The sequence below is a fragment of the Lissotriton helveticus genome, chromosome 9 (genome assembly GCF_964261635.1).
Source record: "Lissotriton helveticus chromosome 9, aLisHel1.1, whole genome shotgun sequence".
In the NCBI taxonomy this organism is placed as follows: domain Eukaryota; kingdom Metazoa; phylum Chordata; class Amphibia; order Caudata; family Salamandridae; genus Lissotriton; species Lissotriton helveticus.
The window spans coordinates 1,126,353,832-1,126,377,879 of NC_136070.1; the positions used below are offsets into that span (position 1 = coordinate 1,126,353,832).

General features: G+C 46.0%; 1 protein-coding gene across 1 annotated transcript in view; it reads right to left on the minus strand.

Annotated features, from left to right (window-relative positions):
* LOC144783380 (cadherin-related family member 3-like) overlaps nt 1-24,048 on the minus strand; it is a 567,696-nt gene that overhangs the window by 299,252 nt on the left and 244,396 nt on the right. The window contains exon 6 of the mRNA XM_078662381.1: nt 23,289-23,444. Within this exon, the coding sequence (XP_078518507.1) occupies nt 23,289-23,444 (156 nt within the window). The remainder of the gene's footprint in view (nt 1-23,288; nt 23,445-24,048) is intronic.

A 24,048-nucleotide genomic window follows, 5' to 3' on the forward strand; every position in this document is an offset into this window, starting at 1 on the left:
TTAAGGGCTTGCAAATAATTGGTCTGGGTTTGTCTGAGCGTGAAGGTTTGAAAGTGGGAACTCTATGCACTCTTTTTATTTCTAGGTCTTTGTTGAAACAAATACCTGTAGCTTTTGGTAGCCATGTTTTTAACACTTAGCACATGATCCTGCACTGTCCAATGTCCCTTCTAGGATTCCGAATAAGCAGAGATTTCCACTCCTATTGAGGTCTTCCATTTCTGATATTTGTTTTTATTAATTTTCTGATTTAGACATTAAATGGGTGATGTCTTTTTTTGCTTTTGTTTGGAAGTCCTCTATGTTGCTGATTCTGCCTTCTGTTTCTGTAACTCTGGTGTTTATTTTCATTATGGCCAGCCTGATTGCTGTGATGTCATTTTGTATAACATCCATGTTGGTTTTTGTAGACTTGGCTAAGGTATGAACTTCTGTTATTGTCGCATTAATGTTTGTTTTCCCTTTTACTGACGATTCCCTGTATAGTTGGATCCAGTTTTAGACTCTTGTGTATCGGCTTAGCATCTTTCTCAGCCATGGTAATGCACAACTATGATACCTCCTCCTCAGCTGACATACTTATACACCAGCAGTGATTTGATTTGTTGTTGTTGAGGCTGTGTTGAAGTTTCTTTGTTTGCAACTGTTGGCCCGGGATAGTTATTGCTTGATTAGTCCTTGGGCTATGTGTGAAGACTTTGCGCTTTGTCAGTTTAATGTCTTACTTGTCTTAGACAACATGTATCGGTGAGGTAGGGTAGTTTGTTCAAGATTAGCTTGTTTAAGGGTAATCCATTGTTGACAATTTTGAAACATTTTACCCATTTTTGGCAAAACAAAACAAAAATATTTTGGAAAATCAGCAATAGTCATTGAATTTCTAAGTTATTTAAATTCTATTTACTAACTATAAAGTCCCCATAACCGTAGGTTTTTCAGTGAATTTCTACTTTTTTAAATGTTATTTCCTAACTATATCGTCCCTATAACCTTTGTTTTTTTGTGTGAATTTCTAGTTTTTTATGTTATTTCTTAACTATAACATCCCTGTAACCTTTGAAAGTGGGTTTGTGAGTGACTGTGTGGGTCTGTGCATGGGTTTGTGAGTGGATGTTTGAGCCTGTGAGTGGCTGTATGAGTGGCTGCATGGGTCAGTGACTGAGTGTGTGGGTGCTTTATGGATGTGTGAGTGGTTTTGTGGATGTATGCCTCTGTGAATTTGCATACTACTGAGGTAGATGGGGCAGGACCAAACAGGTGATACCTCCAGGTGATTTTGCACTTATGCATACTCATAGTCATTTAAAGAGAGAACCAATTACTCTGCTCTCAACATGAAAGGCTAAGAAAGAACCCACTCATCACAGTCACTACAGATTGCGCTCTGATAGATCAACGATGCACTCACTTTCAGCAAGAATTTCAGATAATTTTTCAAAGTGGAATTGCTGAGAAAACACACTTGCTTTGCCTTTGCCAAGCCCAGAAAGTTAGGATCATTTGTCCTTTACAGAGGTGGAGCTTTAACTGGGGCACCTGCTATGTTCATATTTGTAAGTGTTTCCTGTTTAGCTTTAATGTCTTTGAAATGAGCATCAGTACCAGAACGGAAACTCATCTGCCTGTTTATTCAACAAGAGTCTACAGTTTTGCACAAATTGTTTTCCCAAATGGAATACTTTCTGATGGTTAATTAGTAAGTGCTATCTCATTGGGTAAATGTCTAGTGCGAATTATACACTACAGCTGCATAACGGACAATGAGGAAATGTCTTCAGCAAACTTGTGTGCGTTCCAGCAATGTCATTCTTCCTTGTGCCTCTTCATCCAGAAATCTGTGATAACATGAATGTCCCTTGAAGAATCAAACATCAACTGCCTGCTCTTTTGGCGAACAATTTATCTTAGATTGGTGTTTGGTGAACAATTTGTCCTGCAAGAAATTCAATGTTTGTTCATCAAACGAGCCAGTAAGCGGCCACTGTAAATCAGCATTGTCCCTCGTATATTTATTCCACAATGTGCTGAACCTAATAGGGCCAAGCCGTGCTTGACGTATACATCGAAATGTGGGGTATCCTCCGGGGGTGCAGGCTGGCTCTCTTCTAGTCGAGCCTCAGTAGAGCAGCACCGACATCCAAAACACCATCATTTGCTTAGACAATGCATCTAAACATAAGACACATGCACTGTCCCCATCAAACAAATATAACCCCAACCAGCAAAAAGAGTTCGACAACCAAACAAAAAAAAAAAACGGTCCGAGTACCACATCCTTCAGTTTAGAGACTGAACCACGTTCAAGAAGACAGGCTTCAGCCCCAGACCTTTCCAAGAGTAAGCCGAATTTCCAGTTGGCCTGGCAGATTGTTCGCAAACACTCTGTGTCTTTTAAGGGTCTGCAAACCCACCAAGTTCAAACCAAGACAGTCCAAAGACCGTACCAAGACACAGCCCGTCGGCTAGTGCCACTCAAGCAAGACAGTCCAAAAACTGCACCAAGACAGTCCAGAGACTGTAGCAGGACACAGCCCGTAGGCTCATGCCATTCAAGAAAGGCGCCATTATTACAAGAATCAAATCACTCACCTGGTGCACTCAGGTTGAGTCAAATTATTTTCCACTGCCGACTCTTCGGATCAAATGGTCAGCTCAAAGGTGTCACCTTCTCAGGACCCCAGACGGTGACCACTAGATGAGGAGTGGCCGGATCAAACGGGCGGGCAGCCAAGAGAACCAGGCTCTTATCATGTGGGGATCTCCAATCCGCTCAACCAACCAGACTCTACCATAACCCTGCAACTCGTTTACGGGTGAGTCGTATCACCCTCAGGGTCCCTGTTCGGGTACCAACTGAAGGAGGTGGCCCTTGGGGGCCACCTGAGTTGCTGAGAACCACCTAATATGCCTTCCCAAGTAATGAAGAGTCGGTCAGAAAGTTGAGAATACAAACAGGCATTTATTAGCAATACTCTGCAAAGGAGTCCAATCTGACCTGCACCCTAAGATGTCTGCCAAGGGACTGAGCCCCCAACAGCCTGCAACACGCAAACATTCCTCCAGGAACCCCCCAACCATGCCCACAGTGGAAAGTTACCGGCTTAGGCCAAACGTGAACAAAGGAGGCACAGAAGGATGAGCTACTATCTGCTAGATGGGTACACACTATCGTGATTTCAAGGTTACCGTGCCAGGTCTCAGTGTCTCCTAACGTGGGAGCAGAGCTACACACATGGATAGGTATGCAGGGGCGGAATTAGTAAGTCAGAAGGCAACTTTGAACAGGAGAGAAAATAATGACTAAATACATTCTTCGATTCAGAAAAGGGGGTGGTGATGAACAGAGTGTCTGAATTAAGCAGACCACTCTTACCCAGTCCAAAGATCAGGGCTTGATCCATCACCGTTATTTATCTCACTGCCCCATCCCAGCTCAGAACCTGGCTATATGCAAATTAGTCTGTCCCTGGCCCAGTGCATCATGGGAACAGGGCAGACCAAACTACCAAGCCAATTCTTCACCAGAAAGGAGACAAGCTACCGGGGACCGGTTTCTGGCATTTCAGCCTCTTCGGCCCGGCTTGCTTGAATCCTGATGGAGCAGTGAGAAAGGGACTCATGTCTGAGTATACCCTGCCACACCTATAGTGGCCAAAAACGATTCAGAAAAGGGGGTGGTGATGAACAGAGTGTCTGAATTAAGCAGACCACTCTTACCCAGTCCAAAGATCAGGGCTTGATCCATCACCGTTATTTATCTCACTGCCCCATCCCAGCTCAGAACCTGGCTATATGCAAATTAGTCTGTCCCTGGCCCAGTGCATCATGGGAACAGGGCAGACCAAACTACCAAGCCAATTCTTCACCAGAAAGGAGACAAGCTACCGGGGACCGGTTTCTGGCATTTCAGCCTCTTCGGCCCGGCTTGCTTGAATCCTGATGGAGCAGTGAGAAAGGGACTCATGTCTGAGTATACCCTGTCACACCTATAGTGGCCAAAAACGATTCAGAAAAGGGGGTGGTGATGAACAGAGTGTCTGAATTAAGCAGACCACTCTTACCCAGTCCAAAGATCAGGGCTTGATCCATCACCGTTATTTATCTCACTGCCCCATCCCAGCTCAGAACCTGGCTATATGCAAATTAGTCTGTCCCTGGCCCAGTGCATCATGGGAACAGGGCAGACCAAACTACCAAGCCAATTCTTCACCAGAAAGGAGACAAGCTACCGGGGACCGGTTTCTGGCATTTCAGCCTCTTCGGCCCGGCTTGCTTGAATCCTGATGGAGCAGTGAGAAAGGGACTCATGTCTGAGTATACCCTGCCACACCTATAGTGGCCAAAAACGATTCAGAAAAGGGGGTGGTGATGAACAGAGTGTCTGAATTAAGCAGACCACTCTTACCCAGTCCAAAGATCAGGGCTTGATCCATCACCGTTATTTATCTCACTGCCCCATCCCAGCTCAGAACCTGGCTATATGCAAATTAGTCTGTCCCTGGCCCAGTGCATCATGGGAACAGGGCAGACCAAACTACCAAGCCAATTCTTCACCAGAAAGGAGACAAGCTACCGGGGACCGGTTTCTGGCATTTCAGCCTCTTCGGCCCGGCTTGCTTGAATCCTGATGGAGCAGTGAGAAAGGGACTCATGTCTGAGTATACCCTGCCACACCTATAGTGGCCAAAAACGATTCAGAAAAGGGGGTGGTGATGAACAGAGTGTCTGAATTAAGCAGACCACTCTTACCCAGTCCAAAGATCAGGGCTTGATCCATCACCGTTATTTATCTCACTGCCCCATCCCAGCTCAGAACCTGGCTATATGCAAATTAGTCTGTCCCTGGCCCAGTGCATCATGGGAACAGGGCAGACCAAACTACCAAGCCAATTCTTCACCAGAAAGGAGACAAGCTACCGGGGACCGGTTTCTGGCATTTCAGCCTCTTCGGCCCGGCTTGCTTGAATCCTGATGGAGCAGTGAGAAAGGGACTCATGTCTGAGTATACCCTGCCACACCTATAGTGGCCAAAAACGATTCAGAAAAGGGGGTGGTGATGAACAGAGTGTCTGAATTAAGCAGACCACTCTTACCCAGTCCAAAGATCAGGGCTTGATCCATCACCGTTATTTATCTCACTGCCCCATCCCAGCTCAGAACCTGGCTATATGCAAATTAGTCTGTCCCTGGCCCAGTGCATCATGGGAACAGGGCAGACCAAACTACCAAGCCAATTCTTCACCAGAAAGGAGACAAGCTACCGGGGACCGGTTTCTGGCATTTCAGCCTCTTCGGCCCGGCTTGCTTGAATCCTGATGGAGCAGTGAGAAAGGGACTCATGTCTGAGTATACCCTGCCACACCTATAGTGGCCAAAAACGATTCAGAAAAGGGGGTGGTGATGAACAGAGTGTCTGAATTAAGCAGACCACTCTTACCCAGTCCAAAGATCAGGGCTTGATCCATCACCGTTATTTATCTCACTGCCCCATCCCAGCTCAGAACCTGGCTATATGCAAATTAGTCTGTCCCTGGCACAGTGCATCATGGGAACAGGGCAGACCAAACTACCAAGCCAATTCTTCACCAGAAAGGAGACAAGCTACCGGGGACCGGTTTCTGGCATTTCAGCCTCTTCGGCCCGGCTTGCTTGAATCCTGATGGAGCAGTGAGAAAGGGACTCATGTCTGAGTATACCCTGCCACACCTATAGTGGCCAAAAACGATTCAGAAAAGGGGGTGGTGATGAACAGAGTGTCTGAATTAAGCAGACCACTCTTACCCAGTCCAAAGATCAGGGCTTGATCCATCACCGTTATTTATCTCACTGCCCCATCCCAGCTCAGAACCTGGCTATATGCAAATTAGTCTGTCCCTGGCCCAGTGCATCATGGGAACAGGGCAGACCAAACTACCAAGCCAATTCTTCACCAGAAAGGAGACAAGCTACCGGGGACCGGTTTCTGGCATTTCAGCCTCTTCGGCCCGGCTTGCTTGAATCCTGATGGAGCAGTGAGAAAGGGACTCATGTCTGAGTATACCCTGCCACACCTATAGTGGCCAAAAACGATTCAGAAAAGGGGGTGGTGATGAACAGAGTGTCTGAATTAAGCAGACCACTCTTACCCAGTCCAAAGATCAGGGCTTGATCCATCACCGTTATTTATCTCACTGCCCCATCCCAGCTCAGAACCTGGCTATATGCAAATTAGTCTGTCCCTGGCCCAGTGCATCATGGGAACAGGGCAGACCAAACTACCAAGCCAATTCTTCACCAGAAAGGAGACAAGCTACCGGGGACCGGTTTCTGGCATTTCAGCCTCTTCGGCCCGGCTTGCTTGAATCCTGATGGAGCAGTGAGAAAGGGACTCATGTCTGAGTATACCCTGCCACACCTATAGTGGCCAAAAACGATTCAGAAAAGGGGGTGGTGATGAACAGAGTGTCTGAATTAAGCAGACCACTCTTACCCAGTCCAAAGATCAGGGCTTGATCCATCACCGTTATTTATCTCACTGCCCCATCCCAGCTCAGAACCTGGCTATATGCAAATTAGTCTGTCCCTGGCCCAGTGCATCATGGGAACAGGGCAGACCAAACTACCAAGCCAATTCTTCACCAGAAAGGAGACAAGCTACCGGGGACCGGTTTCTGGCATTTCAGCCTCTTCGGCCCGGCTTGCTTGAATCCTGATGGAGCAGTGAGAAAGGGACTCATGTCTGAGTATACCCTGCCACACCTATAGTGGCCAAAAACGATTCAGAAAAGGGGGTGGTGATGAACAGAGTGTCTGAATTAAGCAGACCACTCTTACCCAGTCCAAAGATCAGGGCTTGATCCATCACCGTTATTTATCTCACTGCCCCATCCCAGCTCAGAACCTGGCTATATGCAAATTAGTCTGTCCCTGGCCCAGTGCATATAGCCAAGTTCTGAGCTGGGATGGTGCAGTGAGCTAAAAAACGGTGATGGATCAAGCCCTGATCTTTGGACTGGGTAAGAGTGGTCTGCTTAATTCAGGCACTCTGTTCATCACCACCCCCTTTTCTGAATCATTTTGTCCACCATAAGCGTGGAAGGGTATACTCAGATGTGAGTCCCTTGCTCATTGCACCATCAGGATTCAAGCAAGCCGGGCCGACGAGGCTGAAATGCCAGAAACCGGTCCCCGGTAGCTTGTTTCCTTCCCAGTATAAGAATTGGCTTGGTAGTTTGGTTTGCCCTGTTCCCATCATGCACTGGGACAGGAACAGACTAATTTGCATATAGCCAAGTTCTGAGCTGGGATGGTGCAGTGAGTTAAAAAACGGTGATGGATCAAGCCCTGATCTTTGGACTGGGTAAGAGTGGTCTGCTTAATTCAGGCACTCTGTTCATCACCACCCCCTTTTCTGAATCATTTTGTCCACCATAAGCGTGGAAGGGTATACTCAGATGTGAGTCCCTTGCTCATTGCACCATCAGGATTCAAGCAAGCCGGGCCGACGAGGCTGAAATGCCAGAAACCGGTCCCCGGTAGCTTGTTTCCTTCCCAGTATAAGAATTGGCTTGGTAGTTTGGTTTGCCCTGTTCCCATCATGCACTGGGACAGGAACAGACTAATTTGCATATAGCCAAGTTCTGAGCTGGGATGGTGCAGTGAGCTAAAAAACGGTGATGGATCAAGCCCTGATCTTTGGACTGGGTAAGAGTGGTCTGCTTAATTCAGGCACTCTGTTCATCACCACCCCCTTTTCTGAATCATTTTGTCCACCATAAGCGTGGAAGGGTATACTCAGATGTGAGTCCCTTGCTCATTGCACCATCAGGATTCAAGCAAGCCGGGCCGACGAGGCTGAAATGCCAGAAACCGGTCCCCGGTAGCTTGTTTCCTTCCCAGTATAAGAATTGGCTTGGTAGTTTGGTTTGCCCTGTTCCCATCATGCACTGGGACAGGAACAGACTAATTTGCATATAGCCAAGTTCTGAGCTGGGATGGTGCAGTGAGCTAAAAAACGGTGATGGATCAAGCCCTGATCTTTGGACTGGGTAAGAGTGGTCTGCTTAATTCAGGCACTCTGTTCATCACCACCCCCTTTTCTGAATCATTTTGTCCACCATAAGCGTGGAAGGGTATACTCAGATGTGAGTCCCTTGCTCATTGCACCATCAGGATTCAAGCAAGCCGGGCCGACGAGGCTGAAATGCCAGAAACCGGTCCCCGGTAGCTTGTTTCCTTCCCAGTATAAGAATTGGCTTGGTAGTTTGGTTTGCCCTGTTCCCATCATGCACTGGGACAGGAACAGACTAATTTGCATATAGCCAAGTTCTGAGCTGGGATGGTGCAGTGAGCTAAAAAACGGTGATGGATCAAGCCCTGATCTTTGGACTGGGTAAGAGTGGTCTGCTTAATTCAGGCACTCTGTTCATCACCACCCCCTTTTCTGAATCATTTTGTCCACCATAAGCGTGGAAGGGTATACTCAGATGTGAGTCCCTTGCTCATTGCACCATCAGGATTCAAGCAAGCCGGGCCGACCAGGCTGAAATGCCAGAAACCGGTCCCCGGTAGCTTGTTTCCTTCCCAGTATAAGAATTGGCTTGGTAGTTTGGTTTGCCCTGTTCCCATCATGCACTGGGACAGGAACAGACTAATTTGCATATAGCCAAGTTCTGAGCTGGGATGGTGCAGTGAGCTAAAAAACGGTGATGGATCAAGCCCTGATCTTTGGACTGGGTAAGAGTGGTCTGCTTAATTCAGGCACTCTGTTCATCACCACCCCCTTTTCTGAATCATTTTGTCCACCATAAGCGTGGAAGGGTATACTCAGATGTGAGTCCCTTGCTCATTGCACCATCAGGATTCAAGCAAGCCGGGCCGACGAGGCTGAAATGCCAGAAACCGGTCCCCGGTAGCTTGTTTCCTTCCCAGTATAAGAATTGGCTTGATAGTTTGGTTTGCCCTGTTCCCATCATGCACTGGGACAGGAACAGACTAATTTGCATATAGCCAAGTTCTGAGCTGGGATGGTGCAGTGAGCTAAAAAACGGTGATGGATCAAGCCCTGATCTTTGGACTGGGTAAGAGTGGTCTGCTTAATTCAGGCACTCTGTTCATCACCACCCCCTTTTCTGAATCATTTTGTCCACCATAAGCGTGGAAGGGTATACTCAGATGTGAGTCCCTTGCTCATTGCACCATCAGGATTCAAGCAAGCCGGGCCGACGAGGCTGAAATGCCAGAAACCGGTCCCCGGTAGCTTGTTTCCTTCCCAGTATAAGAATTGGCTTGGTAGTTTGGTTTGCCCTGTTCCCATCATGCACTGGGACAGGAACAGACTAATTTGCATATAGCCAAGTTCTGAGCTGGGATGGTGCAGTGAGCTAAAAAACGGTGATGGATCAAGCCCTGATCTTTGGACTGGGTAAGAGTGGTCTGCTTAATTCAGGCACTCTGTTCATCACCACCCCCTTTTCTGAATCATTTTGTCCACCATAAGCGTGGAAGGGTATACTCAGATGTGAGTCCCTTGCTCATTGCACCATCAGGATTCAAGCAAGCCGGGCCGACGAGGCTGAAATGCCAGAAACTGGTCCCCGGTAGCTTGTTTCCTTCCCAGTATAAGAATTGGCTTGGTAGTTTGGTTTGCCCTGTTCCCATCATGCACTGGGACAGGAACAGACTAATTTGCATATAGCCAAGTTCTGAGCTGGGATGGTGCAGTGAGCTAAAAAACGGTGATGGATCAAGCCCTGATCTTTGGACTGGGTAAGAGTGGTCTGCTTAATTCAGGCACTCTGTTCATCACCACCCCCTTTTCTGAATCATTTTGTCCACCATAAGCGTGGAAGGGTATACTCAGATGTGAGTCCCTTGCTCATTGCACCATCAGGATTCAAGCAAGCCGGGCCGACGAGGCTGAAATGCCAGAAACCGGTCCCCGGTAGCTTGTTTCCTTCCCAGTATAAGAATTGGCTTGGTAGTTTGGTTTGCCCTGTTCCCATCATGCACTGTGACAGGAACAGACTAATTTGCATATAGCCAAGTTCTGAGCTGGGATGGTGCAGTGAGCTAAAAAACGGTGATGGATCAAGCCCTGATCTTTGGACTGGGTAAGAGTGGTCTGCTTAATTCAGGCACTCTGTTCATCACCACCCCCTTTTCTGAATAAATACATTCTTCGGCTGAGGCAAGCAAAATGAATAACATGGCCTAGTTCAGTCACAGCCTAATAGGGATTGCAAAATAAAAAATGGAGTAACACTCGCTAACTAAAGCTTACGCATTACAAGGATAACTCAGTGGGTTGCAAAACGTAAATGCACATGAGATGTCATTGAGCCCCACACAGCTAACCTGCTATGGCACGAAATAAGAAGCGAAAACAATGAGACTATATAAAGCAAGTGCTTCTTTGTTTGAGATGTCCTCATATTCCTCATATTCCTCATATTCCATGTATTTGGGCCTCCCAACGTACCAGATAAAGAAATTGCAGATGGTCCAGAATGCGGCGGCGAGATTGATTAAACATGTCCCATTCAAGCAGCACAACTCTCCGCATCTCAAAGCATTGCATTGGCTGACAGTTAATAGTAGAATTAAATTCAAGGTCCTTACCCTAGCCTTTCGGGCATTCCACGGATCCTGCCCTTGCTATCTGAAGCATGGACTTGACGCTTATGAGCAGCCTCGCTCTCTCCGTTCAGGTTCCCAGAACCTGTTACGCACCCCTCGAGTTAGGAAAGCTCGGTTAGGGGGCAGATCCTTTTTGCTTAAGGCTGCTATGCTTTGGAATGCCTTGCCAAACGCATTGCGACAAATCACTTCTGAAACCATTTTTAGGAGGGCAGCCAAAACCTGGCTTTTTAACCAGGAGTAGCCTCTTGGACTCTCTGTGTTACGTAGGCTGCCTGATGCACCACTAGCTGCTATAGCGCCGGGACACCTCTTAGGAGGTAGCTGTTTGCGCTCTATAAAAGACAGTATTATTATTATTATTATTATTCCTTTGCATCAAGAACACTTCACAAAAATTGGCAGGAAACGTCCTGGATGGTCTTGTGGAAAGCTATCCATCATACTAGCAACAGGCGGGAAGACTTTTGCATACTTCTAAGGAGGATGGGGCGGAGTCAAACGGGTGGAGCTTCCAGGTGATTTTGCACATTTGCCTACTTGCAGTGATTTAAAGGGGCAGCCCCACTCCCCGGGCGACCGCATCCCCCGGAGCTCGGCAAAGTAAGGGTGGGTGACCTGCTGTCCATCAAGGGCATCCACTGAGCTCTGTTGGGGACAGCATTGCTCCTGCACTTAGGAAGCATAGAAAAATGCTGCTCCCTATGTGCAGGAGCAATCTTTTTGTTTGTTTTCCTGCCTGCATGACAGCGGGCAGGACAACTAATGAAAAGTCCACTCCCAGTAAGCGAGAGCAGTTTTCCTGCTCCCACCCACCAGAAGCGGGCTAACAGTTTGCTCTTGCAAGCAAAAGCTAACTGCTATCTCATGAAGATGGGCACTTTGGGAGATAGAAAACTGGCCCTGGGGGTAAGGGTAACCAGTGCCACTAATTGCTATAGGGGGGAGGCCTCCTTTCAATTCATTTGACGAGTCCAGGGGAGGTGGTGATCTCTGGACAAAAACGGCCCAGGAGAGGCCAGTGAGGCCCGCTCCCTATTAAATATACAGCATGCCATTTTTAAATATCGGAGGGGGGTTGTGCGGCCCCCCTCGACTTATCTCATGTCTTGTGAGATGTCATGAGTGATGTCATACGTGATGTTACTGACCATGTCATGAGTGATGTAATAAGTTAGGTCAAAAGCAGTGCATTGTGGGGGCGTAAGTTATAGTTAGCTTAGGTGAAACTGCTACATTTCACTGGTTTTGTACGAATCAAATCTGAGCCTACATTATATATATATTGTGTGGGTTATTTAATCTAAGAGGAACACAGTTATTGAACTGATCTCTACTAAATCATCGGACATTCTGGTATCAACGTCTGTGGCATAGGCATGGGGCGCATGCATTTCCTCGGGATTTTTCTTTGATATTGATGCATATGGAACAACAACGAAGGAGCGTCACTTATAAGAATGACTACAAAGTGGAGCAAAAGCGGTGTCTTAACACATTGTTTTTGTTGCTTGAAAAAAACTTCAGTAGGTTTTTCTGTCTCTGTATGTTACCTGTACGTTACCATAACAACTGGGTCACAAACTTGGTCTTTTTTCATAGGAGAATAATGAGAGGCTGTTTCCCCTACGTTCGCGCGGTAGTGGGCTCCTGATAGGTCCTGTCCTCTCCACAGCCTGGTTTGGCTGAGCCGCAGACACGTGGTCGCGGTCTCCGCCAATCACGCAAGCCGACCTCTCCGAGCCCTGCAAGTTGATGCCTCCGCAGTAATGGCGCGCTCGGGGCTACTGTGCCTATATCTGCCGAACTGACTCCGAGCTAATTGTTCTTTGGGGTACAGTTATCGAGGGCTTCTGCGGGTGCCTAGCATTCAGGGCGTGAGTACATCGGAACGAACTTAAGATAAGTACTTTTCCATACTGGCAGACACTCCTGCTCGTACTAGCCTGTTTCTCTCCCTACAGGGTGTGCCAATTTGCTATCACCCCCCTCCCGAGATCCATGGCGTGCTAAAATTTAGCACCCCCGTAAGGACATTTCTGTCTTCTTCCCAGATTAAATACAGTGTATTTTAATAGCCCAACATTCACTTAACTGCTTGTTTGCCAATTTTTGTAACTAAATAATCTCGAGTTTCTCTCACGTACTGGAGTTACCGATAGGGGCATTTCACCTTCATTTGCCCGGATTTGTTTAGCATATTCATGCTAAGAGACTTCTTCTGGACGTCTCCACTTGGTTATTGCTAAACCTGATATGAGCACGAGTACACTACGATTCCCACTTGTGTTTAAGGTTTGACTACAGTGACACTCATAAAAAGCACCCAAGCAAGTCTATATAACATTGTATTACAATGGATGTATTTTAATCTATGCTCTCTTTTTCTTTATGTTGCTTGTCTTGTCTGTTGTACGTCAACGTCCTGGTTCGTACAGAATAAACTCGGTTCCACTCCAACCTTTTTGGAATCTTACACAATAATTTTTATTTTTAACATAATTGACCTCTGGCTAGGGTGGGCCTTAGCGGGCCCATACCACTGAGGTTTTGACACACACCACTGTACATATTTCACTCACTGGTCCTGACAAATACCTGATAGAACACTTCACATAGGCTGAAATATGTTGACCGACCTCACACTAGGATAATACTGGACCTTTAATTTGTGTCCGTTATCCTATCTATTTTATCTTTGTCCAATTGGCGAAACAAATTGGCCATATTATCTTTCACTTCAAATTCACAATACCAGCTCCGCAGTAACCTGGCGTTGTAGCACACCAGGGTGGCATTCGGCCACTCCTGGTGGGGCATGTCACCGACCAGGTCGGTGAGTGAGGGACTTCATAAAAACCTACTGAAGTTTTTTTTAAGCAACAAAAACAATGTGTTAAGACACCGCTTTTGCTCCACTTTGTAGTCATTCTTATAAGTGACGCTCCTTCGTTGTTGTTCTGTATCCTAATTTGAGTGGAATAGGAGCGTTCTTGGTCTCCCTTCCTCTCTTGTTGTTACTAGGTATTGATGCATATGTACACACAGGATTGAGTGTTCACGCCCATACACAGTATGCAATATCCCCGAGGTGCAGCTCATACAGAGCAAGATGAAGTGAGAGGAATAATAAACATTTGTAGCCATAGACTTATTGAACTGACATCACTGTGCTTGCGCACCATAGGTCATATATGCATTGGAGCATGATTTTATATTACAGCATACAGCTTATAGTTCTCTGTGGAATGCAGGCACAGATGAATTGAAACATTATGAATCTATAAGAAAGATGGTGACTGGATTGACTTATAGTCCTCTCTTTTTGTCCACAGGCAATCTACCTGAGGGGATGCGCTTCAGATACCTGCATAAAAATCTGTGGGAATGCATCATGTGCAACTGCTTGGATGAAGGCACTGAGAAAAGCAATCGCGCCAAAACGGGTCCATACAATTAAACAGATTTGATTACTCCATCCGTGCCCGCGAAAACCTATTCTTCCTTGTGGAGTTTGGTTTTGAAATTTATTGTGAGCCCATCCTCACGTATTGGCACCTACTAAGTCAGAGTTCAGTAGCTATGATGGATCTGGGAAACACATAAAACTGAAGCCACCTGAACCACCGCGAGGAGTGTTATTCTATGGTCCATCACCAAGATGGTTGTGGATTATTTAATCTAAGAGGAACACAGTTATTGAACCGATCCCTACGGAATCATCGGGCAAACATTCTAGTATCAATGTCTGCGGCATGGGTGAGGGCGCATGCATTTCATCTGGATTGTTCTATGATAGTAATGAATGAATATGGATGCACAGGATTGAGCGTTGATGCCCATACACAGTGAGCGATGTCCCCGAGGTGGCAATGGACAGCTCATATGGAGCAAGATTAAGTGAGAGTACTAATATACATTTTTAGCCATAGACTTATTAAACTGACATCTCTGGCGAGATGTGGGTCCCTTGCTTGTTGTGCCACTGTATTCAAGCTCTCCTGGTTGATGAGAGGTGCTACCCTGAAACTGTTTCCAGGATACTTGTTTCCGGTCTAAGGAGGATCTGGCCTGGCAGTTTGGATTGACTGTGTCCATGGGGAGAAGGGTCGAGACTGATATGCATATGGCTGGGTCCAAACTTGGGTAGAATGGTGAGCAAACAAATGATGGTTTTAACCCAGATTTCCTGACTGGGGGTGAGTGTTTGATAAGTTTTAGAATTCCATCCATCATCTTGTTGTGTTTGCTATGTTCGCCGTAAGTGGCCAAGGGTATGCCCAGAGGTTGGACCCTTTCGCGCTGTGCCACTGGATTTAAGCTAGCTTAACTGATATGGGGTGATACCCTGAAATCGGTCCCAGGAATGCCTGTTTCCGGAACAAGGATGAGCTGGCCTGGAAGTTAAGACTGAATGGTTCCCATGGGGCGCAGGATCAAGGCTAATTTGCATATGGCTGGGTTCAAACTGGGTGGCATGATGAGCAAATGAAAGATGATTTTAACCCAGATCTCTTGACTGGGGGTGAGTGTTTGAAACAATTCAGCACTCCATCCATCATCTTGTTGTGTTTGCAGTGAATACTTACCCAATCAGAGCGGGGTTCGATTTCAGGGCCCATGGGGCGGAGAGAGAGGTTAGCCCTGTAGTCACACTTCCGTCAAGGGTTCCTAACCATCCGTATACCTACTGGGCTCTGCTCAAACCTGGCTTTTGGTACATAACATTTATACAATATGTAAAACAAATTGTTGGTACTGTTGTGATTATATAAGCTTTCTGTTTTGTAAAGAGCAATGTTACAAAATGTATTTTAAAAACTGCCTATTTTGATCTGTAACGTTTTCCTGCATTTTGTATTCAATTAACATCACAACTCTTTCTAAAACTTTAACAGTGCGTGCTACACATTAAAAAAATGTCTGCAAACCTTTGACATACCAAATTAGTCAATTTAAAGGGAGAAAAGAATAAGCATAAGTATTCACAATACAGTTATATTGCCATATTATTCAACTATACCACTTTTATGATCTGTATGGTAATAGGCATTAGCAAAATTATTTTTGGAATTGCAAATGTCCTATACACTGCTACACATCTTCATTAGAGTTAATATAAGGAATCAGGTTATTAGTTGTGCATGATGTGAGTCCTGCACTAGTAAAAGGTAGACAATTGTCTTACAGGACACCCCATTGTAGCACTTGATTCTCTCAGGGTAGAGAAGCAGAGCAGTTAAATGTCTATTCATGGTAGGTGATGTGGATTAGTAATCCCTGTCCGCTGGCACACAATAACAGCACTCAATAAAGTAAAATTTGGCACTGCCCTCTCCTTCTGCCCACATGCTATGGCAGTAGCAGGCAAGTGCTTCAACCTTATAAAGTCCCTGAGAAAGTTATTTGACTTTCTCCCGCTAGCTGCTAGGAAATCAGTTGCGGTTACCTCCATCATCTCCCGGCTTGATTATTATAATAGTCTATATGCTGAGCACCACAATAAATTTTTCACAAACAACAGATGGTGCAACATGCAGCTGCTTGACTTGTGTTAAAACTCCTCAGACGGAGCTCTGTCTCGACTGCCTTAAAAACACTACACTGGCTATCAGTACACAAAAGTATTCTTTTCAAGACTATTTTACTGGTTTTCAGATCATTTAAAGCTACTGGACTAAAATACCTTGCCACTCGATTTATGAACTATACTCCCAAAAGATCTCTTAGATTCTCCCATACTAATCTTCTCAAACCCCCTCCGTTCAGACTAAAAACTAGGGGCAGTAAATGCTTTTCAGTGCTAGGAACCAAGGCGTGGAATCTACTGCCAAGCCACCCTCGTTTCACAGAATCTGAAGCGCTCTTCAAAAAGCTTCTGAAGACCTGGCTCTACAAGGCAAGAGATGCACTCTGCTGCTCCCTTATTTAATGGCAACTTTTTCCTCTTCTCGCCTTTCTTGAGTTTTTCAGCTGCAAATCTAGCACCAGGATGCTCTATTGGGAGTGACAGAGCGCTTTACATGCTCTATATTCATTCATTTATTCGTATACCAGATAGAACATTGCAGTATAAAGGGGTGTAATTTGAAATAAAGTAGACCTAGTGGCTTTGTCAAAGGGTCAGCACATCACAACATAAGGCAATCCTATTGGATTTGTGAAGGGGCACTTGTCATTAAAACGCAAGGCAAGTCTATTGGCTTTCTCAAGGAGTCATCACTTTAAAATAAATGGAATCATCACACAAAAGGATTCACCATTAAAACCATTGAATTCAGTGACCATGTTCAAATGCAATGACCATCAATCTTCATTGTATTGTTCATCAGCCGCGGCCGGTGGTGGGAGTACCTGCCAGGCGGTGATGTTGGGAGGGGGAGGGGCAGGGTGGGGGGTAGTAATGTATGGATTACGGAGTTTAACAGCTAAGTAAACATATAAATAAAAAAAATGAATTTTGTTGTGCGCACTGCATCGCATTTGGTGATGCAGTGCACGTAACGCAATTTGTTGCCAATTGTATGCTGTTCATTCTTTAGATAGGTCAACCACCTGATCCTGTGGGCATTTGAAAGTTCTAAGCAGTCATTAACTACTGACTGTGTCAGTACCGCCTCAGGTCTTGACCAGATGGAGAGCTAGAGTAAAGTGGGTGCAGTCCTTAAAATATCCCCAATATACTGCAATCCTTCTTCCTTATGCATTATTGACAGGGGGACCCCAGGAAAGTGACAATAATCTATGCAAAAATTATTTTCACTAGTTTGTAACACTGTGTAGTCTGTGTACTCCCATACACCTGCAACATACATAGCTATTGCTAAAGAAATGGCTCTACAAATAGTGACTGCAGCGTCCAGTGGCATGGAACTTAGAGCCAAATTTAAAAATGGATGCTATAGCCTGCTCCAACTGCGTAACCTTTACACTTTTCAAGGGCACCCAAGTGCTCCGAGAATCAAATGGGATCCCCATGTATGTACAGTTGGGAACAATTTTGAAAGCAGGATCACCAATATGGCGCCATACCTATGCCCCAGAATTAAAAGTTAGATATACTATGGCCAGGAAAGAATACATGAAAATTATCTTAGCTACCAAAACCACCTATTTCTCTTCTCGTATTACTAACTCCACGAACAGATCAAAAGATATTTTTTCCATCCTTAATGAGCTAACGAATCTTGATAATGCCCGCCCAAGATTACCCCCGACCCAGACCCTCTGTGACTCTTTGAATGTTTTCTTTATCGAGAAAATCACAATCATTAAAGCTACCATCTCACAAACCATCAATCCCACCACCGATGTCACCATTAGGACTAATCATACTAGCAAACTCAGTAGCTTTCCTCTTATTACCCCAGATCTATTCCAGGAGCTGTTGGTGAGAGTGAAATCCGGCGCACCATCAGACAGATGCCCGTCCTACATTTTAAAAGACTGTCTCTCAGTTATCCCGGCTCCTGCCTGTACCCTTCTAAATGATTCACTGATCTCCGGTCTAGTTCCCCTTGTATTTAAAGAAGCAACGGTTATACCACTCCTAAAGAAACCTGGGGCAGATCCTACATGCAAGGCAAACTATCGGCCAATTTCCTTACTGCCATTTTTAGCAAAGGTACTGGAGGCCCATGTCGCCAAATGCTTGTCTAACTTTATGGAGGAATCCAAATGCTTCGACCCACATAAAGCGGGGTTCCGCCCCGCCCACTCAACAGAGGCAGTGGTAGTCTCGGTACTTGACTCTCTCCGTGTCTGTGCCGACAAACGCTTCCCTCAGGCTTTAGTGCTACTGGATTTGTCAGCTGCGTTCGACACGGTCGATCATACCATCTTGATCGACCGTGTCACTCAGGCGGGCATCCGGGGCACAGCAGCCAGCTGGCTGAAGTCCTTCCTTGAGGGCCGTACTCAGGCAGTCAGCATGGGCGACCTGGTGGGCACCACTCAAACTATCACGTGTGGCGTACCCCAGGGCTCTTCCCTGTCACTCCACCTGTTTAACCTCTATATATTTCCCCTTATCCAGGCCCTTAGAGATAAACAGGTGACGGTGCTCAATTATGCGGACGACTTGCAATTACTTTTCCCCATTGACAACTCTGAAGCGTCCATATCCATTTTTCAAGCCATAATGAGGTTCATCCAAGTTTGGATGGACCAAAATCACTTGAAATTGAACCCAGGAAAAACTGAGTTGGTCCTTACAGGAGACAGTGTTAAACATTGGGGTCCGCACTATTGGCCGCCAGAAATGGGCCAAGCACCGACTCCTTCCTCTTCGGCAAAGACACTTGGAGTCACCTTGAACAGCGACCTATCACTTAAAGCACAAGTAGGTCAAGTGGTCTCCAAGGGTTTTTGCCAACTCAGGAAAATCCGGAAGGTTCGCCGCCTCCTTACTCGGGAGGCCATGACACAGGTGGTGATCGCCACTGTGATCTCGCACTTAGACTACGCGAACTCGATCTATCTGGGCCTACCTCAGTACCTTCTGAAACGTCTTCAGATGGTGCAGAACTATGCAGAACTATGCAGCCAGATTGATTGTGAACCAGCCTAGATGGCAATCAGCCACCCCTCTTTTGGAAAAACTCCATTGGCTCCCTGTGGCTCAGCGCTGCACTTTAAAAGCTGGCTGCATGATTTTCAAAGCATTATACTGTAAAAGCCCCAAATGTATTGAGAGACTCATCACGAAGCATGTCCCGTCCCAAAACCTTCGTTCGGCCCATCAAGGCCTCCTATAGGCACCATCTTTTAAGCTCAAACGTGCTGGTGGGTGCAGATTTGGAACACTGGCCCCCCGGCTGTGGAATGTCTTCCCTGGGAGATCCGGTCCCCGGCTGTGGAATGTCTTCCCTGGGAGATCCGGTTTTGTCCGGATCTCCTGCCATTTAGGAAAGCTTTAAAGACCTGGCTCTACCAACAAGCATTCCAATAAATCCTGTACGCTTTGCAACCTCTGGACACGCCCTCTGGCTTTGACAGCGCCAGGAAACCAATCGGTGTCAGTGCGCTTAAGAAATTCTTATTAACATAACATAACATAACATATGTGGATACGCAGTCGCCCACATGATTTAGTTATATTTGTTGACAACCCTAAATCAGACATAAATCCCACAAAACAGTCCCCTCCCGGTTTGTGGCATAAGTACACAGTCATCTGCATACAATAGGACAAGTCAGTAAAGAGTCCCCCAGTTTGACACCTCACTAGAATGTGTAGGCCTAAATGGATGGAAACTGCACTTAACTGCAGATTTCACATACATGTATAGTGACACTACAGGTTTTCCAGTAAACCCTACTGACCGATCTATGAATGCCCACTAGTGTTATACGACCTACCCCAGATCAACACCTAGTCTTGCCTTCTCTCTCTTCTGCACCAGGCTACCTGTTTGCTGTTATTGGACTGAGCAGGATGGTAGTCTTATGTGCAGACTGCTCACATGCATACAAAGGGGCTTATGGCGCGTGCTCTTATTTACAAGATTACATAAAGTCAAAATGCGTGACTTTTCAAGGCCTTGTAAATATGGGCCCCTTTCACACATTGTTCTGCGTGAAAGGGGAGTTTCATGGGTGTTGCTGTGGGTGTTTCCATACATGGAACTTGGCACATTCACATATATACAACTGGGAAAGCGTCAAAATCCTTCGCCTCCCCAGGGGAGACAAAGGAATGGCACAATGAGGAGAAATACTTTTATTTCTCCTAAGTTTTTCCTCTTTCTGCAGCACGCATTGAAAGAGGAAAATGCCTATAACCTCACCCGCAAACTCCAGAACATCCAGAACGCCACCGCCAGACTGTCATCAACCTACCACACCACTGCCACTGCCACATCAGCCAACACCTACGGACCCTACACTGGCTCCCTGTTGAGAAAAGAATCACTTTCAAGCTTCTCACCCATGCACACAAAGCCCTCCACAAGACCGGACCCGCCAACCTGAACCACCGCCTCGTGTTCCATGCACCTCAGCGCTCTCTCCGATCGGCCCAGCTCTCCCTCGCAACAGTACCTCGGATCAAGAAAAGCAGAACAGGAGGGCGCTACTTCCCCCTCCTCGCGACCAAGACATGAAACTTCCTCCCTCTCCACCTCCGACAGACTGCTTCGCTCCCCAAGTTCCTAAAAGGACCTCAAGACCTGGCTGGATGGAACTCAGTGAACCTCCAGGATCTGCGGTACCCACCCACCCTAGCCCCCCCTCCCCTCAGCGCCTTGAGAGCCATTCCGGATGAGTAGCCTGCGCTATACAAACCCCTGATTGATTGATTGATTGATTGATTGATTGCCGTACGCTGTCACAACACTGTCTCTAAATCATTGAAGGTATAATTAAAATTCACTTTTAAATTGATAAATATATGAGACTGCCTAAAATGTCAATCTTCTTCATTTGAAGTCTCTCCTTAAAATCCAGAAATATAAGTAAAAGTTTGGAAACTTATTTCCAATAACAACAGAATCCATGAAAAACTAGGAATTTTATAACCTATAACAAAACACCCACAGTCTCTTTCCCCAACCCCACACTCCAGAAAGAAATCGAAAAAGGTTATGACAAATAGGGAGAAGAAGTACATTTGTCCAAAAGGCACATGGAATTGTAATTAATCGATATATCAACTGGGACCCCAAGTACAACAACAACATAGAAGGCAGGCACAATGTTCTTTGAAATTCTGTTGGTGTCAAAACTCCTTATGGCGGAGGGTTCATACCAGATTTTCAGGATATACTCATAACATTAACTTTGATATAATTAATCAAAATGCAAACGAGTTGCTTATTTAGTGGCTGTCCTGGAAACGTGCAATGAATGCTTCCTTCTTAGGTCCACAATGTGCAGCCCAGTTTTATGGTTTCATCCACTCAAAGACTCCAGGTGGTCCTTCGACCGGATTTGATAGTTGATGGTGGATCATCCAGCTGCCAATATGGTGGAGGAACCACATTTCTCCACAGCAGCTGATGAATGTCTAATGTACTTAAACCGTTATTTAACATTGATGGTTATTTATCAATATGGTTCTCTCAGCAAAGCGACTTGAGCTTCCTCAGATTGAAAGTTCTGTCAGCAATTTGATCATGCACATGCATATGCAGCATGATGTGAGTAATGAGTATTATGGAAATGTATTCCACTTTGGGCGTACATATCTATTAGATATTCTGCTTCAGCAAGTGCTGTGGTGACACTTAGCACCTCATTTGGTACTGGGTGATAGCAGAAAATCTTATAAATTGTGATGGAGTGGTAATCCTCACATTAGAATTCCTGGACAGTCACAATTAGAAGATTCATCCAAGGGGGCAAGATGGCCGCCGAGACGCCGTAGGGGTTGGTCGCACCCTGAACCGCTCCTGACAGTAGAACTTATGGAATTCGAAGTGCACACTTTGCCTATAACTTTTGTGCAGTTCTCGGATAATGCTACAGTACTACATTAAGGCTTTTTGGAGCTACTGATGAACTGAGCTGTATCAGCAGGCATTTAGGAGGATCGGTGCATAGCAGCAGTAACAGCGTTTTTGATCTGAAATGCTTGGAGCGATATCGAGTTGGTCTGCACTGTTAAAGGATTCTCCGCAAACCGAGGAAAGAAGAACTTTGCTGGAAAGTATAGCTGCTCTAATAGCGAAGTCCTATCGGGCAGGGCGCTTATACTGCTCAAGAATAATGGCTCCTAAACTCCATCGATCAAGTAGGAAACCTAATGACATCGCCCCCGGGAATGAGGAAGAGGATTTATCTCTCGACGGCCCCGCTCTCACCTCTAACCTCAGAGCCAAAGCAAGAACAAAGGCGCAGCTGAGACGGGAGGCGGCAAAAGAGGCGAAAGCAAGGAAGCTGCGGGAAAAGGAGACGGGGGAAAAAACAAAGAAACACGCAGCACTGCCTAGTTCGGCTAAAAGGAATACTGAGACACAGTTTGTCTATAGTGAAATGGCGGCAGCGTTACGGCAGACCACGATTGTGGAGTCTTTTCTACCTGTGGCAGCAGCGGCAGCAAGTGTCCAGCCGACAGCGCAGCTGACATTCTCGGTTCCAACGTTAGCGGCATTGTGTGGGGCAAAGCAAAATCCCCTGCGCTTGGAGAGTGTTGAAGCCAACGGAGCTGTGGGGGGCGCAGGTAGCATGATGGAGCTCCAAGGTCAGAATGATGTTACAGAGCCCGTGGGAGAGACCGCCTCTTCTACAGTCCCAGTGGGAGGCGGCGTTGAGAGCTTAAAGGGCCAGGAGCCGGCTGAAGCCCTAACTGGAGATAATGACAAAGATAAAAATAAAGATGAAAATAAAACGGTAGAGGTGCCTGCAGAAGCATCTCCAGAGCCACTTAGGAGTCTTGGCACTGTGACTAATCTGAATAATGCCCACACTGGAAATAATGATAACGAGGATGAGGATGAGAGAGCCAGTAAGAGTGCAGATGATCAAACAGCTACAAAGGTGATGGACAAGGAGATGGCAACTACCTCATCACAGCAGGTGATAACCAGCTCTACTTTTGAGAGTAGAAAGGACATGAATCTAATGATTGTACAAAATATTCCTGAATCTATGTTGGCATCACCAGGCGAGGAGATTTTTTTTACGGGTAATGATGAGGTGGATGATGAGGAGGATGACGGAAGTGAATTTACCAGCTCTGCTCGAGAATCTCCATCGGATACAGACTCTGAATTGAGCAGCTCATCGGACTCTGTAGCAGGTTCAGGCACAGATACTAATATATCGAAATCAGATAGTGTTTCTGTTACCTCTGAAAGCGATACAGAACCCATAGAGCAAGAGACAGCCTTGAAGATTATAAAAACTAAATCAAGAAATGTCATAAAGGAGATGAGGGAAACTGTGACGGATAACAATCCTATGTATAAGGTTAAGGCTAAAAATAACAATTCCAGGCGAAAGACTCAAGCCAGAGTTCCTCGCAGAAAACATGTGAAAACAGTTGTTAAAAAACTTGTCTGGGACAATGCAGTTGAAAGTGGAATACCTCAGTCTGGAGAGCTGGTCGGAGCAGAAGCAGAATTGCATGAGGCCAGCCCACGGGGGGCTGAGGGAGGTTCTGAAGGTGGTGCGGCGAATTTTGAAATACTACTTTCTACCCTAAAACAAATTCAGAGTGAGGCTCGTGCGGAGAGTCAGAGAGCCAGTAGGAGGGCTAGACATGCGAATAAAAAAATACAATCTTCTCTCCACAAGGTGAACAGAATGTATGAAGAAATGGTCGAGAGAGTATCTGAGATAGAGGTCAGAACAGGAAGACTTGAAGATGATTTTGTCAAAATACAAGATGCTAACAAGGATCATGATAAGGTAACAGCGGATATGCTCTGGAAGTTGGAGGAATTCGAAAATAGACAAAGGCGGAACAATGTTAGATTAATTGGAATACAA